Here is a 17,585-nt window from a genome sequence, read left to right on the forward strand (position 1 = left end):
ATTTCTACTTATACAAGTACACGTACTTATGAGGATAGACATTCCTTATTTTCAATTTTAAAAGAAGACCAATGTATACAACTGTATACTCACGATATAACTCACTATCATTTTAAACGATTTGAATTTTATTTGCAGACTACACAAATTCCACAAAGGAGTCCTCAAGCAACCGCTCCGGCGAGACCAGCCCCTACGACGACTACCCGCGTCCCGAGGACCGGTACCGGCCCTCGGCCTCCCACATAAAGGACGAGGCCGAAAACCTCTCACTCAACGAACAGAGATCTGACAAGTAAAAAAAAGGTTTGACAAGTAGTAGGAACTGGACAATTTTGGTACCGGCTGTCGGCCTCACACGCAAAAGGCCGAGGCCCAAATCCTCAAAAAAATAAAAGTGAAGGTTGACAAGAACTAGTGATGGACAATTCTGGTTGCCGGCTGTTCTTGAAGCAATAATTAGGTTGCCGGCTAGTGTTTAGAATTATTATCACAGTATGTAATACTTTATACTTACGGGTGTAGTTCTATTTCAAGTTAATAGCGGTTGCGTGTATGTGTTCATTGTTGGATTTTTATATTTAAAGATCTCGGGAGGTTTTTATGAGTTAGAAAGTAACCAAATATTTTTTTGATTAATTTTTAAACCGACCCGGTTTTAACGGGCTTTGAAGTATTATAGTTTATATTTTTTTCACCGCTATGTTTTTACTTTTTTTAAGTTTCTAGGTAAGGTAATTGAGAAATTAGGTCCTCTATTTATAGGCTAAGTGTTAGGAAATTTTAGACGAAACGAATTGCGCTAAATAATCAAAAAAGTCAACGATAAAATAACCTTAAAAGGTCCATATCAATATTTAAAAATATTTAATCATTATTTGTAATATACAAATAATACGAACAATAAGTAGGTGTATTGGACTGTTTAGGAAATGTAATGGTACATAAAGGTTTAATATTAACGCTAAGCGTTTTGGTTCATTGTAAAAGCTTACTTCTTTGCATTTTTTTATTTTATTCATATGTCTACATAGCCTCTGTTTTACATAGCCTCGTCCTGCCCAATGTGATTTTAATGGTAGGGGAGCCCAAGAGGGGATTTTTGTGTTTACTCGAGCGCGTCAGATTAAGATATGAGTGATATCTTGCTACCCCGTGTAGTCTACCTTTACCCCTTTTAGCCATCTATGTAGAGCCTTTGGTTGGTGGGGGGTTGGTGGGGGGTTTAACAAATTGTTAAGCAGATTGTGGATTTGGTCATATTACTCCAAATTAACGCTATAATTGCGCTATTACTAAATCTGATAATGAATTGCACGCATTTCCTTAATCTGACGGTTACAATGTAAAAATTAGGCGTCAAACTTGTGTTCGTCAGATTAAGAAAATGCCTACAAATAAGTGTTATATTAAGTTATAGAAAAAATATAGCATTAAAGTGGACAAAAACGACCAAACACACAAACTGCTTAACGATTTTTTAACCCTCCACCAACCCCCCGAAATAAAAAAAAAATGTAGACGCTTTCCGGCTCGCTGGAAAAGAAAACTTTATATAACTTTTTTTTCTTCTTATCATCTAATATTTCGATTCCAATAGGTCTATACGACGCTCGAGTAAACACACATTTAGCATCGTCGGCTCCCCAACTATAAAGGATATATTCCATTTTTAGCAAGTTATGAATAAAAAGCCTGCATAGGTTGACGTTACGCTGAAAATTATTTTTATTACTTAAAATGTGAACCAAATGAAAATCAACTCTATTTTCCAAATAATTTGGTTTAAATTTCAATGGCTTATGGGTGGGCAGGACGAGGAGAGACCACTTATGTGTGAACCCATTTTTGCGAAAAAAGACAAACTTTTTTTGGCGCTTTACGTCTGGATTTTACCGCCGATTTTCAATAGTTAAATAGTTTTATTTCCGTGTGCTTGCTCATCGCTTTACGAAATATTGTTGTACCTACGGAATTGATTTATAATACGTTAATTTAAGGAAATGATCTGAAGTTTTATTTTTGTACCGCGTGGTACATTTGTGCTTGCTTTATTCCAAGGAATTGTTTTTTTTTAGTTCATAGACTAAGAGCTAGGGTGTAAATATTTATCATGATTGTCATGAGTTGTAAATTGTTAAAAATGGTAATTCTAGACGAGTGTAAACGTTTACTTATTACATATATCTTAATATTGGATATTAAATCGTTCATGTTGTAGAAAATTTAGAAAAACCTTAGTAGTAAAAAAACACTGTAATTCTACATTTATATTAGAATTTTGTTTCCGCTGTTGTGTTCTTGCATTTTGTATTTGTGCATTTTGTCTCTGATTTATTAAAAAATATACTGTTTATAAGAGTAATGAATATTTCCTTATTTCTTCGTGTCTTTAAGGCTGCATTTATGCACACGCGGGGCGTTGAGCTTAAAATTCTGTAATATGGGGTTGTATAGGATCGTTCATAAGCGATAGCGATTTTTTTAAACTTACATGCCGCTCCGCATGTATATAAACAAGGCCTAATGAGCGTTTGAATTTGAGATAAAAACCTAAGTACCTATATAATTCAATTCGAGCAATGACGAAAAGTTTCAGTGAAAATTCATACTAAAGATACCTTCTCTAGTTATTTATAAATTCAAGAAGGGTTGAATCATATCACGGTTAAGTATGTATACCTACTTATAATATCTAGAACTGTAATTCGATGTGTATGTGAAATGTATATTCCATTTTGCAATAACTTGAATAAGTAGTAAAATAAATGCAGGCACATTTAAAAACACATTTTGTTTGTATATTTTTATGCATTTTTTAGTAAAGTACAAAAATCAATTTTTTTATGTATTTAAAATGGGGGTATAGCGGTTTTACTTTAAGACACATTTTAAGTTAGTAGCTTGAGCTCTGTTTTGGCAGTTGTGCTGTGTATTTTTGACGCCAATACTATATATATTTTTTGATATGATTGGACGTTCGTGGAAAACAATAACAACTTATTGTTGCTATATTTACCAGCAATTTTGATTCTACGGACATTTTTTATTTAAGAACAAAAAATCTTTACATAAATTGTACAATTTGAGTACATAAAAATTACATTTTTCAACATACTAAGTACTTAAATATTTAATAGTTTTATTATAACACTTTTAATATTTTTAATTGTATTTTTTTTATTTCATAATATCAGATAGGAATAATAAAATTGACAAATTGTAATTAAATTGTCCATTGACTTATAGTACTGGCGTCAAAATGACACCCCCCATATTCACGCAGGATTTGATATTTGTTGTTATTTATTCAGAACATATGTGTCGTTTCCAAGCAAAAAGTACCACTTTGTCTGCCATAAGGACGCTTAGACAGGTTATTCGTATAAAGACACAAGCAAATCACGTCCTTAGCGCCCAAGTGGGACCTTTGACTAGACTTCGACACATATAAAATAAATTGAGAATAAACACATCGCTGAAATAAAACCCGTTTCATAATTTCGGTTGTGATCTGTGTATACCTACATAAACTATCGATCATTTTTACATTATTTTTCTATTCGTATACATTTATCTAATTGTTGATAGCAGGGTATTTTTATTTTATACTTTATCTCTTTATTTGAGTTGTTATGTATGTGTGATTCTCAATTTATCCCAAGTACCTAAACACCGGCCGTGCTGGTCTAGCATACATTAAAATTGATCATTGTAAATTATACTTAATTAGTGTTGTATTAAACGAAATCATTACAATTATTTCATTTGTATTATTTAAGCGTAAAAAACAAAAAATAATTCGAAAACATAATTTAGCTAGTGCTGAAATAGCCAAATATAAAAAAAAATCGCAGTTCCAGTTTCAGGCTACTTTGCGCTTTACAAATCAAAAAACATCCACAAAAAATATAATATTATGGTAATTTTTTTTTAACATGAAATATATTATAATTATATTATAGTACATAGGTACTTAATCAATTTTCGACGAACCCTAATGTCACCTGGGGCATAGTCTAGAACTTTTCCTGGCAAAAACGAGTAATTGACTAAAATATCGACAATATCGACATGTTTGCTATCGATATTACCATGAGATTTAAATAGATACAGGGCACGTCGTATCTTCTTTGTTACTTATTACAAGTTTTTTTTAAAGATTTTGGCACACTACATCTTTCGTTTAATATTTAAGTACTGAACACATGTAATAAGAACAATATGTATCGATTTGTAACTGATTTGCATTCTTAAAAGTTAGGGCATTATTCTATTTATTAATCTACTTATTAGACTTAGCGATGTTTCATTTTGTAAAGCACTCGTTTTTGCCACGAAAAATTATCTGCCTGGATTTGACACTAATTCATGTACATAATAGATTATTATTTATTATTCAATAATTAAAACAACTAGGTATTTAAATGTGCCTAAGGTACGTATATATATAGTATAATATTTATATTACCATACAAGTACAGTCAACCCCAACAATTCCATGGTTAGTGCAAAATGCAGTGGTCGTCTCCCGGCTCTCTATGTACAATATGACACTAATATACACATAATAACAATACATATTGCATTATCACCAGACTTACATAAGTACCTATCCAAAACTTCAACTCAATCAGATATCAACAAGTTGAAAAATTCGCAAAATTTTGGAACAACATACCTAGATAGGTACAAACGAGCAACTTAAACAAAAAAATTGCATGAAATATTTAATAATAATAATGAAGTCTCAGTGATGATATACTGAAAGCATGAGCGGATATGACACAAGATGCCAGACGGATATCGTCTTATGATAAAACGGTTGCAAAACGCATGCGCAACAAATGTCGCACTGACTCATTTGATTGGCAATGCCAAAATAAACTTTGGAAAAATATCACAACTGACTTTTATGGTCAGTTACTTACGTCGCAACAGAGACTACGAAAGCAAAATACGTCAATATTAAGAAGAGTAAAGGGCACGTAAAGGGCTTCTCCTCCCATAACAAACATGCTTACAGCCCCCTACCCCCCATGACATACTCGTAGACCCCATTTTGCAAACTGGTGAAGTAAAATAAAAACTTGTAAAAATAATGAATTTCAAGACATGGATAAAATTTGTAAATAATGCCCTAGACTTTTGAGTCAAAATAAAAAAAAATATGTTAAATAGGTATATTAAAATAAATATGTTTTAATATTCCAGGTGCTAAAAGTACAGTTCGATTGTGCCAACTAGTACAAAAGCAGTATTATAGTACCCCCCACTACCCCCATAACATAGACCCCATTTTGCAAACTGGTGAAATAAACTAAAAACTTGTAAAAATAAGTAAGTAAGTAAGTAAGTAAGTAAAAATTTATTTGTGGAACACAGGTACAGTTAAGGTCTTATATATAAAATAATAAATAGAGCTCTGTGTTTTGCCTATTGGCGTACAAATATTAAACTTAAAAATAATGGTGACTCATTACGAGTATGTTTACCATAAATTATTACATTTAAACAATAGCTATGTCTATTAGTAATATTACGGCAATAAACATTGAGAATAGAATATTATATTGTTTAACTTCCAAATAAAATAATAATATTTCTGAAATCACACAATTACAATCAAAAACTAAATAACTTAAAACTACTATTATACAGGGTGTTTACTAAAATAGACAAGTTATAATTGTTTCAGGTGTCTGCAAGAAATTCACTTACTGAGTAATAGCATTTGTTAATTAAGTATGTTTTTAGTTGTATTTTAAACTGGTCAGGTTTCAGGCACTTTATATAGTTTGGGATTTTATTGAAAATTTTTGGAGCCATACCTAGTATACTCTTACCTAAGAAAGCTGTGTTGTGTTGATTATTGCAGATGTTGTTAAGATATTGTACACGTAGAGGAAGCTTGCGTTGTTGAGATATCAATTTGAATAGGTGTGAATTGTTTTTTATAAAATTTGCTAGTTCATATATGTATAGTGCTGGAAACGTTAGGATTTTAAAAGATCTAAAGAATGGAACACAGCTATCCCTCATATTGATTCCACAAATGGCCCGTACGCATCTTTTTTGGGCTTTGAAAACAGCTTCTCTATTGACTGAGTTCCCCCAAAAAATAACACCATATCGTAATATAGAGGCTACAAGGCCATGATATGCAGTTATTAGTGCATTATTATCGACTACTTTTGCAAGTTTTTGTAGTGCAAATGCTGATTTGTTTATTTTTTTACATATATATTCTATATGGTTTTTCCATGTGAGTTGATCATCAATCATAAGCCCTAAAAATTTTGTTATAGCTACTCTCTCTATTGTATTATTATCATATTTAATATTTATATTAAGAACCGTTTTTCGTTGGTGAAAGTGCATGATATTGGTTTTGTTTAAATTAATAATTAAATTATTGTTATTGAGCCATCTTATCATTTCATTTAAAACTGAATTTATATCTTGTTCATAGTTAACATTCTCGTTAAAACTTACAATTGAGGTACTATCATCAGCAAACATGATCATTGGATGATGAACTTTACTCGGGAAGTCATTTATGTACACTAAGAAAAGGAGTGGGCCAAGTACGCTGCCTTGAGGGACGCCATATTGCATATTTAATTCTTCAGAAACATATATTTTTTCGAAGTTACTATTTTTACATATTCTAGATATTTCCGTATATTGAGGGCGATTTTTGAGATAAGATTCTATGAGATCTAAGACATTACTTCTTATTCCATATCTATTTAATTTGTAGAGCAATAACTTGTGATCAACATAATCGAACGCTTTGGTCATGTCAGTAAACACAGCACAAACAGGTGTTCGCTTATCTACATTTTCTATTACAATTTTTAATAGGTCATATATTGCCATGTTTATAGTGATATTCTTTCTGAAACCTTTCTGTTCCTTGCATAGAATGTTGAATTTATCAAAGAAGTCATATAATTTTTGATATATTATTTTTTCAAATATTTTTGCAAATATCGGGATAAGGGCTATTGGTCTATAATTTTGTGGATTTTCTTTATCGCCTTTTTTATATAATGGTTTAATAACGGTCTTTTTTAGACTATTCGGATAAATGCCAGCACTAATTGATAAGTTAATAATGTAACTTAAATGTTTGTCAAGTATATCACTAACACATTTTATGACGTTTGTATTAATGTTGTCATAACCAACGCTCTTTGTGTTTTTTAATGATCGTATGATTAATCTAACTTCCTGTGCTGATGTTGGAGTCATAAACATGGATTGAGGGTTTAAATCTATTTTTGTTTGTGCTTGTTCATTTTGTGTAGAGCTGTTAGGCCTGTGTATAAAGTAATCATTGAGTGCATTAGCTATTTCTGAAGGATCTGTTACAATTTTACTGTCTTGCTTAATTTTTGTAATGCTTTCTTTTGGTAAATTAATTTTACTGTTGTTTATGATTTGCCATGTAGTCCTTGCTTTATTATTAGACGCATTTATTTTGTAATTATTTTGAGCTTTTTGAGTTAACCTAATAATTTTTCGATATTGGCGCGTGTAGTTTTTTAAGCGTATTTTATTATTTTCAGAGGGTGAATATCTGTATTGCCACAGTAAAGCTCTCTGTTTTTTGCTACACACTTTAATGCCACGAGAAATCCACTTAATTTTTTTATTCGTTTGAATAGTTATTATTTTCTTAGGAAAGCAAAGACTGTATAGTAAACGAAAGGTTTCTAAGAATGACTCGTATGCTATATTTGGATCACACGTATTGTAGATATCAGAAAAAGACAAACACGATAAGTAATTTCTAAACTTTTTTATGTTTTCCCTTGAGTAATCATATTTTTGAACTCTCCAATATGTTAATGTACACGATTTTTTAATAGGTATTTTGAGCACTTGAGCTGTATGATCAGAGAGTCCAAGGTCAAGTACATAGCTTTTATGTCCTCGTTTAAGATTATGGGCAAAATTATCTATACATGTGTTACTGATTAATCTCGTTGGTTGTCTGATTTCTAATTTTAAATTGTAGCTATATAGAAAGGATTCAAATTCCAGTGTTACATTATTTCTATTTAATATATCAATATTGAAATCACCACAGATTATTATATTCTTGTCCAAATTATTGTATATTTTACGCAGTATTATGTCTAGTTTTTCATAGAAAGTATTAAAATTGTTTCTACTTGGGATTCTGTATACACAAACAATTATAGTTTTATGTTGGAGTAATTCAATGGCACAGCATTCGAAGTTTTCTTCTAATGACAGTTTTTCAATGTCTGGTATTACTTTGTATTGAATACCTGATTTTACGAGAATACAGGCGCCACCACGTCTCTTATTTTTTCTTGAATAGCATGCTGCTAGTTGGTAGTTTGGTAAAGTTAAAAGATCTTCGTACCCAGCCATCAAAAAATGTTCTGTTACACACAAAATGTCTATGTCGATTTGTTTCTCTTTTAGCTCATTGATGTGCACAGTCAGTAGTTCCGCTTTATTTACAAGACCAGCAATATTTTGATGCATCACATGTAACGTGTTATACACGAAAAAACTCTTCTATTCCGTTTTCACTCGTTGGTGTGTGTGTTGTGTTTTGTAAACCAATCATTGCAGATTTATCATCATTATTTGTATTATTTTTATTGAGTTGATCAATGTATAACATTGACTGGTATATGTTATGAAAAATGTTTTTTATACCATTGTTGTTTATTTCGCCAGTTCGTCTGTAGAACATGTCATATTCATATGATAGGTCTTGGTTAGAGTCCAACAAGTATGCGTAGTTATATGATTCGACATCGGGATATAGCAAATTGTTAAACGTTTCTATTCTCCAGTTGTATATATTGCTGTTGTCATTACACTTGTACGTCGGTGCACATATAATTATGTTAGTGTTTAATATATTTCTTAACTGTTCTCTAATGTATATAATTAATTCGTGGTAATTCCTTGTTTCTTCAAAATCTCTATTTCCAAGTAATATTATACAGTAATCATTTATAGTAAGATCCTTCGTTTTTGACTGTATATCTTTTAGCAGGTCTTTGATACCAGCATTTGGCGATTTAAAATGCGTGACTTGTGTGTTTGTTTGGATTACGCTATTACAGATGTCTAGTATTTTATTTTGATTGTTTGCGCTTAAGATGAGTATTTGTTTTTTTGTATTACTTGTTTTGGGCTTCTGATGTTCTTTTTGCAGTTTACTTGGTGACACTGTTGAGTTGTGAGTTTTTTGGTCAACTTCGTTCGTATTAGTATGTTTAGCGATGGACGTGGATTCAGGATCTGGCAGAGGTGTACTGGTGCTATTCGGTATCGGTAAATTCGTTCTTTGTGGTGTATCACTTTGTGACTGTGTGTTATTTAGCTTATTCTTCAACATTTGTCGTTTAACTTTTTTTGTTTTTTTAGTTTTATTCGGCGTTTCATCCGAGTCTTGCTTGCTCGTACAATTTTTCATAGTATTTTTAAGGTTGCCGACTTCTGCATTTATTCGTGTGATTTCATCATGCGCACTTTGTAGTTGTATTTTCAGTTGTTCTATTTCTCCTTTCAATTGCTGCGTTTGAGAGGTGTCGAGGAAAGATATATTCGGGTGATTAACAATAGACGAGCGCGGGCTACAGTATTTCCACGTGTTGTTATCGTCGGTTGCGTCGAAGATAGATGTATTTAGCACACTATGGACTGATCGAGACTTATCTTGATAAGGTGTGACTAGGTTCGTCGTCATCGAGTCATTTTTATTTGGCGAAATAATTGTGTGAGTTGGTGCCGTCAATGCTAGCCTATTTTCTGCCATTGTTACTTCAGCTGATAAAGTTAACGTATCTTCTCGATTATAACAGCAACTACGACACTTCCAGTTTTCTTTATTCTCTACTGTCATTAATGTATACCGTTTGCCAGTCACCCCCATTCGTTCTAAGCAATCCAAACAGTATCGAATACTGCAGGTGGAGCAATCTAGAGCATGTCTAGTTGAAATTCTTTTATCACATCTACCACACTTCCCTGGTGGACTCATAGTGATATTCGTTTATTGAGTGTTCTATGAATCAATGAGTTGCATTTAGTGTTGAGTAAGTATATATAATACAACGTAAGTGATTATTTTAGGCATTGTCGTATTGTATGCATCTTGTCACCATCATGCGGAGTGAATAGGCGTAATCAATCTTCACATGGTACATATTAGTTTAAGTGTGGTGTAAGTAAAGTATCAATAATATTATCGAAGTAACAAAGCAATAATGTTCACAAAATAACACTTTTTGTTTAAAGTTCAACAGAGGTCACTCAAATTCTCAGAACTGGCAGCGTCGTATTCAACGTCCAAAATGTCGCAAGTGCCGCAGCGTTTCATATAACTTTTCGCGTTTTGTTAAAATCGTTTGCCGAATTCGCGCGCACTTTTGATTATAAAAGGTTTTGTGTAATTTCTCCTGAATTCTAGCTTATATTTTCACTAATTGGACATGGATAAAATATGTAAATATAGGTAATACCCTAGACTTCTGAGTCAAAATAAAAAAACCGGCCAAGTGCGAGTCGGACTCGCGTTCCAAGGGTTACGTACATTACCCAATTTTTAACAATGTATTTTTTATATGTGAAACGCGAGTGAATTGCCTTTAAAAAACCCGTAGGGATGGGATCAAAAACTAAGTAATTAGTCCGACTCACGCTTGACTGCATATTTCTAATAGGTTTTCCTGTCATCTATAGGTAAAGAACTATTTTGCATATTAAAAAAAAAATTAGACCCACGAGTTTCGGAGATAAAGGGGGAAGGAATGGTCATTTTTTGGCTATTTTCTTAAATAACTTCAAAACTATTTATTTAAAAATTACAAAAAAAAGATATTTGAGATTCTCAAAATAAGCTCTTTCATTTGATATGTAACACGATATAGTTTAAAAAACATTATTTTTTCATTTTCTCATTTACCCCCCAAAAGTGGCCTCCATGTTCAAAATTCATTTGTTTACGTAAGATGTCCGTCTTTGGGTCACAAATTTACATATGTATAGCAAATTTCAATTTAATGGGTCCAGTGCTTATGGAGAAAATGGGCTGTGACAGACGGACAGACAGACGCACGAGTGATCCTATAAGGCAGCGGTCGGCAACCTTTAGCAGCCAAGGGCCACATAGCAGTTAACGAAGTGGACGCGGGCCGCACTTTGTTAATATTTATGACTTTACCAGACATTGTATTAATACATACATATTTTCAATATTACATACAAATTAGCCAGGGAAGCTCGCGGGCCGCAAGTGACAGGTTCGCGGGCCGCTGGTTGCCGACCGCTGCTATAAGGGTTCCGTTTCTTCCTTTTGAGGCACGGAACCCTAAAAATATGTTAATGATATTAAAATAAATATGTATTAATATTCCAGGTGCTAAAAGTACAGTTCGATTGCGCCAATTTGCCAAATTAGTACAAAAGCACCTGCTTTGCGCATTGTAAAATTTGAACGTAATTTTAATACATTTAGGTGAGATATAGAAATACAGCCTCATCAAAACCCTTTAACTGCTTTATTAGGCTAAAACTATTATTGTCAGTTTGACAAGAACTCAAAAATAAATTAAAGAGTTAAAAAAACTTAATGGATTAATTCATAATTACAAATATAGAAGTGCATACGCAGTGAAGGCAGATAACGTGGCATTCTGGTAACATCATCGACGTGACACCACTAGCTTGATTTATGATGGCAGCAAGTGCAGTAGTGAGGTGGCCAACATGTACCTACAAGCATCGATATCGATAGAATCTAGTTTAATTCTTATTCTGATATTATCATCGGAATGCGCTGCTAGCTTAATTCATAATGGCGGCAAGTGCAATGATGATCGATGTAGCCAAAAAATACAAACATCGATATGGATACCTACAGAATAATTTCGCGTCTAAAGTACACGTAATTTCCTTAAAAAATATTTAAATCTTATAGCCCTTTTCGAGAAACGTTAATCGAATAAATCTCGTTTAATAATAGGTTTATGACAAAAATAGCCCCTTGATTCCCTTGAAGGTAAGTTTAACCATCTAAAGTGTAAAAAATTGCCGAGGTAGTGACTTCAAGCCTCCACGACGCTCGATTGTCCTAATGATTCTGGCTATCCAAAAAATGCATAAAAAGAAGGTCGAAAGTTACCTATGTTCATTCTAATAAAAGGAAGTCATGAGTAAAAGTCCTCAAAAACTTGCTACGTTATATCAAATTTCCTAGATGCGAATATTTAAATCTTAAAAATAACACCTGCTATTTAGTTTTCCCATCCCTACGAACGTACTGACATGTGGCTCTTAATTATAACTCTTCTCGCCCTCAACTAAAACCGCTGAACCGACAAAAAACCTAAAATAACCGTATTTTTAATCCAGATCTGGTTACTGAACTCGAACAAAAAACCAACACATGTCTAGGAATGGGTTAAATTCCTTTTTTTACCCGAAAGTGTCGTTCGATTCGAAATGGTAAGTTAGGGGTTTAATTTAGTATTTTCAAATGCGTTTTTATGTTGTTTTTTTTCGGGTTGTTTTTATGATTTTTTGTATTGAGAGATGAGTAATGGCAACACATGGCAATGATCGTGATTGTTGCCATATGAACCACGTGAGAATTGTTTTTTTTTCGGTTTAGTTTTAGATATCCTAGAACGTACATTTTAGGAGCGTTTTGCCGTCTCGAAATAAATGTGCTGTCTGTGTCAGTTGGTCGAAATGTCTTTGTATTCTGCTGAATACAGAGGCGCAATTAGGATTTTTTTGATCGTAGATAATAGTACTTTTTTTTTGCCTGTTAAAGTGTCCCACTGCTGGGCAAAGGCCTCTTCCCTTGATTTCCACAACTCCCGTTGTAGTGCTTTTTCCGGCCAGTTACTGATGAAGGCGTCTAAGTCGTCCCGCCATCTCCGTCAGGGCCTGCCACGTCCGCGCTTCTTTTGCGGCGCCCACTCGGTGGCTATACTAGCCCACCTATCCGGAATAGTACTTATAATAGAAAATAAATAATTTATTAATTAGCACAAAATACAAGAGAAAAATATACCTGAAAAATGGATGGATGGTACATAGAAAGGAAAAAGTGCGACTTCTAGCGCTTATCTTCCGATGAGACCATGAAGGTAAAACAATCTTGACAACTCTTGAAATTAGCCAAATTTAATCCAAATCTAGGTAACGATAAAAAAGACAACAAAAAAATATGGTTCTCTGTCGTGGGTTGACGGACGATAATTTTGCGTGATAAGTGATAACGTCATAAGAAAACATTACTATTACATTACGTAACGTTACCATGGAGATCTGTCCACAACGTTACCATGGAGATTTGTCCTCAACGTCAAACTTTTTCGTGCATGCCACGTCAAAAAAAATCTGTCCAAAAGTAATATAAAGTAATGCCTCTGTAAGTCTGTAATGAGTTTATAAAGTAAATGGGTAAAATAATGTCGATCAAAATGTATAGGTACTTACCTACTTTTCCTACACATGTTACTCAAAGAATGCGACTCTACCTTAAATTTATTTGTATATAAAACAAACTTCATTATCTTCATATCGGCTTTATCTAAACAAACCATCTTCAAAGCGCATTCGTAAACAATTAAAAAAGATGTAGGGCTCGAAGGGGTTTATTTTTAAATATTTTTTCTGCCACGAGTTGGGCGTGCGCACAATTACTTGTATTTATTTCTGTAGGGACATGTGCTGTATTGCCTATGAGGCATCAACTGCGGGCCGCTATGAGAAAATTATTGGAAATTTAGCACATCGACGTTAAAAAATCAAGGAAAAACACCACAAAAAATGACACTAAGGATCATACAAGAGGCAAATAAGAATAATATAAGTTTCCTTGTTGAAAATTAAAATTTTTGGTATTAAGTAAGCTTAGGGCTGACTGTGTTTTTCTTTAAACTCATTCAGGTGCCCAAGATCAATGCAATGAGCAGTTTTTTTTGTCAGTGGTGGAGGTACATCATTGGACACTGCCAGCCCGGTATCCGGCAGCATGCCCGACTCGATACTGCGCTGGAGATTTTCCTCCCAGCCGCCTACAGACTAAACTCTTACACGCTTTGCTCGTGTAGATAATTTCCCCCCCTAAAATCCAATATTTGGCATTGAGGTTAAGTTGTTTTATCACACAGTACCTAGATATGATCACCTTCATTTTCCATCATTAAATCAGCTTGATTTGATCATAACATAAGGTATATTATGCACAAAAGTATATTTTTTTAATGAGGCATAAAAGTAAGCAAAACAGGTAAGCAATTACCATCGCCCATGGATACCTGTAACACCAGAGGGGTTGCAAGTGCGTTGCCAGCCTTTATACCCTCTTTTCTTGAAAGTTTGGAGGCCGTAACCGTAACGTCAAGATGACGCCAAAACTGATTCTTCACAAATATTACCCTCACGTACACTCGTACAGCCGCAGAGATAGTTGACCCCCCGCCCTGCAAACAAACTCCGTGCAAATAAATTAAAATAAAATAAACTTGTACCTACCTAGTTTATTAATGAGTCTTTTTTTAGTTGCTCTGAATACAATTTATTGTATTTATAGGATTTATAGATCCTTTATTTGATTCAGACTATTTAATAACTAGCTTCTATCCAGGACTGAGAAGGATAATTATTGATAAAAACTATTCTGTGCCCTTCTCCGGGCCTAAAACACTCTCCACTCCAAATTTAATTTCACATTAACACACAGACAGATAAAGTTACTTTCGTATTTATAATATTAGTAGTAAAGGTATTAACATAAAATTATAGATTATCAAACTACACAACGGGACTTAATCGCGTATTTAAGTTTTAAGATACGTTCCGTTTCAGTCACCTGGCGTTTATAAAATAGATTGCAGTTGTGGTAGTTCCTATATCGGAGAAACTAAGCGCACCATAGCAGAAAGAGTTAAGGAACATATCGCAGCTGTCAAAAATCGTCAGGTGAACAAGTCTGCCGTGGCTGAGCATTTGCTGGAGTCAGGACCAAACCACTGGATTGAGCTGCATAACCCTAAAATCCTTTCCACGGATCGCCATTTCTACAGTAGAAAAGTGCGGGAAGCCATTGAAATCAAAAAACATTGCAATTTTAATAGGGACGAGGGTTTTAAGATCTCATCCACGTGGAATCCAGTCATTAGCAAATGTAAGCGGAAACGAATATCGACAGTCGATAAATCGAATATCGTTAGTGTTGTGTGTCGACAGAGTAACATCCCTAGTGCGCAAAACGTTCAAACTGATAGACAAGACCAACTGCGGGTAGTTCGAAAAACTCGCGCGGCTAGAAGATGTTGATGTCAACTTGAGCCATGGTCTAATAAAACATGGTCTTCTATTCCCAGAGTGACACAGGCCTACGTCACAATAACATGGCCGCTATATATAGCGCTATCGCATATTATCATATAGCGCTGTCGCATGATGACGTAGGCTTGTGTCAGTTAGGTGACCTAGAAAAGACGGGAATAGAGTACCAGGCGTAGTATAATATTATACCATGAACCATGACTTGAGCCAGTCTTCTCCGAGACCACGGGGACAACGCCGTCCTCGAAACGTCGGAGGTAAATCTTAAAACTTAAATACGCGATTAAGTCCCGTTGTGTAGTTTGATAATGTTTAATAATCGTGAAAGTTTAAATCAGTATAAAATTATAGAATTAAAATTTAGAGTGGGTACCTATAGTTCAAACATAGCTCCAGTTTTTAAATACAGCAGGCCGCAGTTGGTGTCCTGCGGTGCGCACGAGTGTTAATTCGGTGTACCACCGCGATGATCACTGGTTCTCAAACTTTAACTTTCTCTACATAGTTCTATGTAGTTGTATTGAGTAAGGTCGGCAGAACTCCTGAGGATGATAATGAGGAAAATTTGTGTTTTTTTCCAAAGTTTAAATTGTGATAGGTAGATGTGGTATATAGGCTTCAGTCGTAAACTATTTTTTCTGAAAGCTAGTTGGAATTAATTTGAATTGAAGACATTTGTAAAACTATGTTGTTTACTGTGATAGTAACTCGTTTGTGTCTGATTATATAAGCTTGTCCCACTAAGCTAATAGTAAGCAATGGTATTTTTTGCAAGAATGGTGTTGTATGTGGTTTAAATAAATAAATAAATACCTATAATAGTCCTACATACTGATGCAAAAAGATTAATTGGATAAGTATATGAAAATGAGGGTCATGTCTCGAATATCAATTAATTTAATCATTATTTAACTGTCCTTACAATATCGTCAATATCTGTCCCACGATAATTATAGCGCGAAAATTTTTCGATATTTTTTGGAGCCCCATAGACATGGTGCCCTAAGCAAGTGCTTATTTTGCTTAAAAGGGTTAATCCGGCACTGCAAATTACTTCACTTAAGAAGAATGCAAAGCCCAAAATGTATATTTTACTCGAATCAATAATTAGGTATATATACCTACATACTTTTGCATATACACAATTATTTCAACAGCCAAACTATAAAATAAATAAAAGAATGTTTGTTGAACTAAATGTTGAAGTTTGAGCACCGTTGCGGCTAGGACAAGTGTAAGCATTTCATGCTCATCTTGTGGCCTAGATACAAACTATTCTGTTAATAAATCATTAGCTATCATCGTTAGGTATACGAGAAACATGTTAGTTTTCTAAGAATATTACTATATTGGAGTATTATTTTAGATAAGTACCGATACTACATTGTAGTGAAATGTAGTAAGGTTTTTAAGAGTTCGGATTGGAGATGATCAACTAAAGAATGAATGAATCAATATTCTAATTACATTACACCGGAGGAAACTGCGATAAAGCTTCAAGGGGGGCGTGTTAAATTTTAACTTTTTAATTTAGGAAAATATGGAAAAAATAGAAAAGACAAACAGTTTTTCTCGCTCTACGAAGGACAGAAAAGTATTTTTAGAAACATCTTTTTATTCCCATATAATTTGTTGATTGGTAATCAGGGAGTGGACGGCCCCTTGCACGAATGCGCTAAACGCGCAGCCGTCAGGGAGGAGTGGAGGCGAGCCGTCAAACGTGTCACAAAGGGAGACTTCCAATGATGACCTCGACCGCTCTGTCAAGAGTGTCCCGATCAAGAAGAAGAGAATCAGGGAGTAAGGACAAATCAGAAAGTTCCTCTGTCTATGTCTAATATAGTAGATATGAAAGCGATTAGGCAGCTTAAATTATTTATTTTATTTTAAAATATTCTACGTGGATTTCAGAGATTTGCGATAGCAAAGACCCATTTGTATATTCTTCCGTGTCAGTTCAGTTTTATTTTTGATTTAGTCACTGTGCAAGGAACCGCAATGGTAGAAAATCCAATTCGTTGGCTGTATAGCTTGTACAATCAAACATTGATGTACGGGGCTTGAACCAACGACCCCCCTAAAACATGAAACACTCATGCAACTACCGCAGTTAGGTGATCAACGGTTAAAACACAAATAAATTAACTGCTTCTAAGTAATGAGTGTTATTGTAATAATGCATCAAACAAACACAACAATTCAATCAATAAAGAGCTTTACTT

At 33.9% G+C, this 17,585-nt stretch overlaps 2 protein-coding genes across 4 annotated transcripts in view; one reads left to right on the forward strand and one right to left on the reverse strand.

Moving 5' to 3' along the window:
* The window catches only part of LOC134801416 (forkhead box protein P1), a 102,633-nt gene extending 98,871 nt beyond the window's left edge, over positions 1-3,762 (forward strand). For all 3 annotated transcript variants that reach the window (XM_063773962.1, XM_063773964.1, XM_063773963.1), the window contains one exon: positions 139-3,762. In XM_063773962.1, the coding sequence (XP_063630032.1) occupies positions 139-299 (161 nt within the window). In that variant the 3' untranslated portion in view covers positions 300-3,762. The remainder of the gene's footprint in view (positions 1-138) is intronic.
* Positions 1-17,585, reverse strand: part of LOC134801424 (putative nuclease HARBI1) — a 143,208-nt gene that overhangs the window by 21,353 nt on the left and 104,270 nt on the right. The gene's annotated exons all lie outside the window — the stretch shown is intronic.

The sequence above is a fragment of the Cydia splendana genome, chromosome 22, assembly GCF_910591565.1.
Source record: "Cydia splendana chromosome 22, ilCydSple1.2, whole genome shotgun sequence".
Lineage (NCBI taxonomy): Eukaryota > Metazoa > Arthropoda > Insecta > Lepidoptera > Tortricidae > Cydia > Cydia splendana.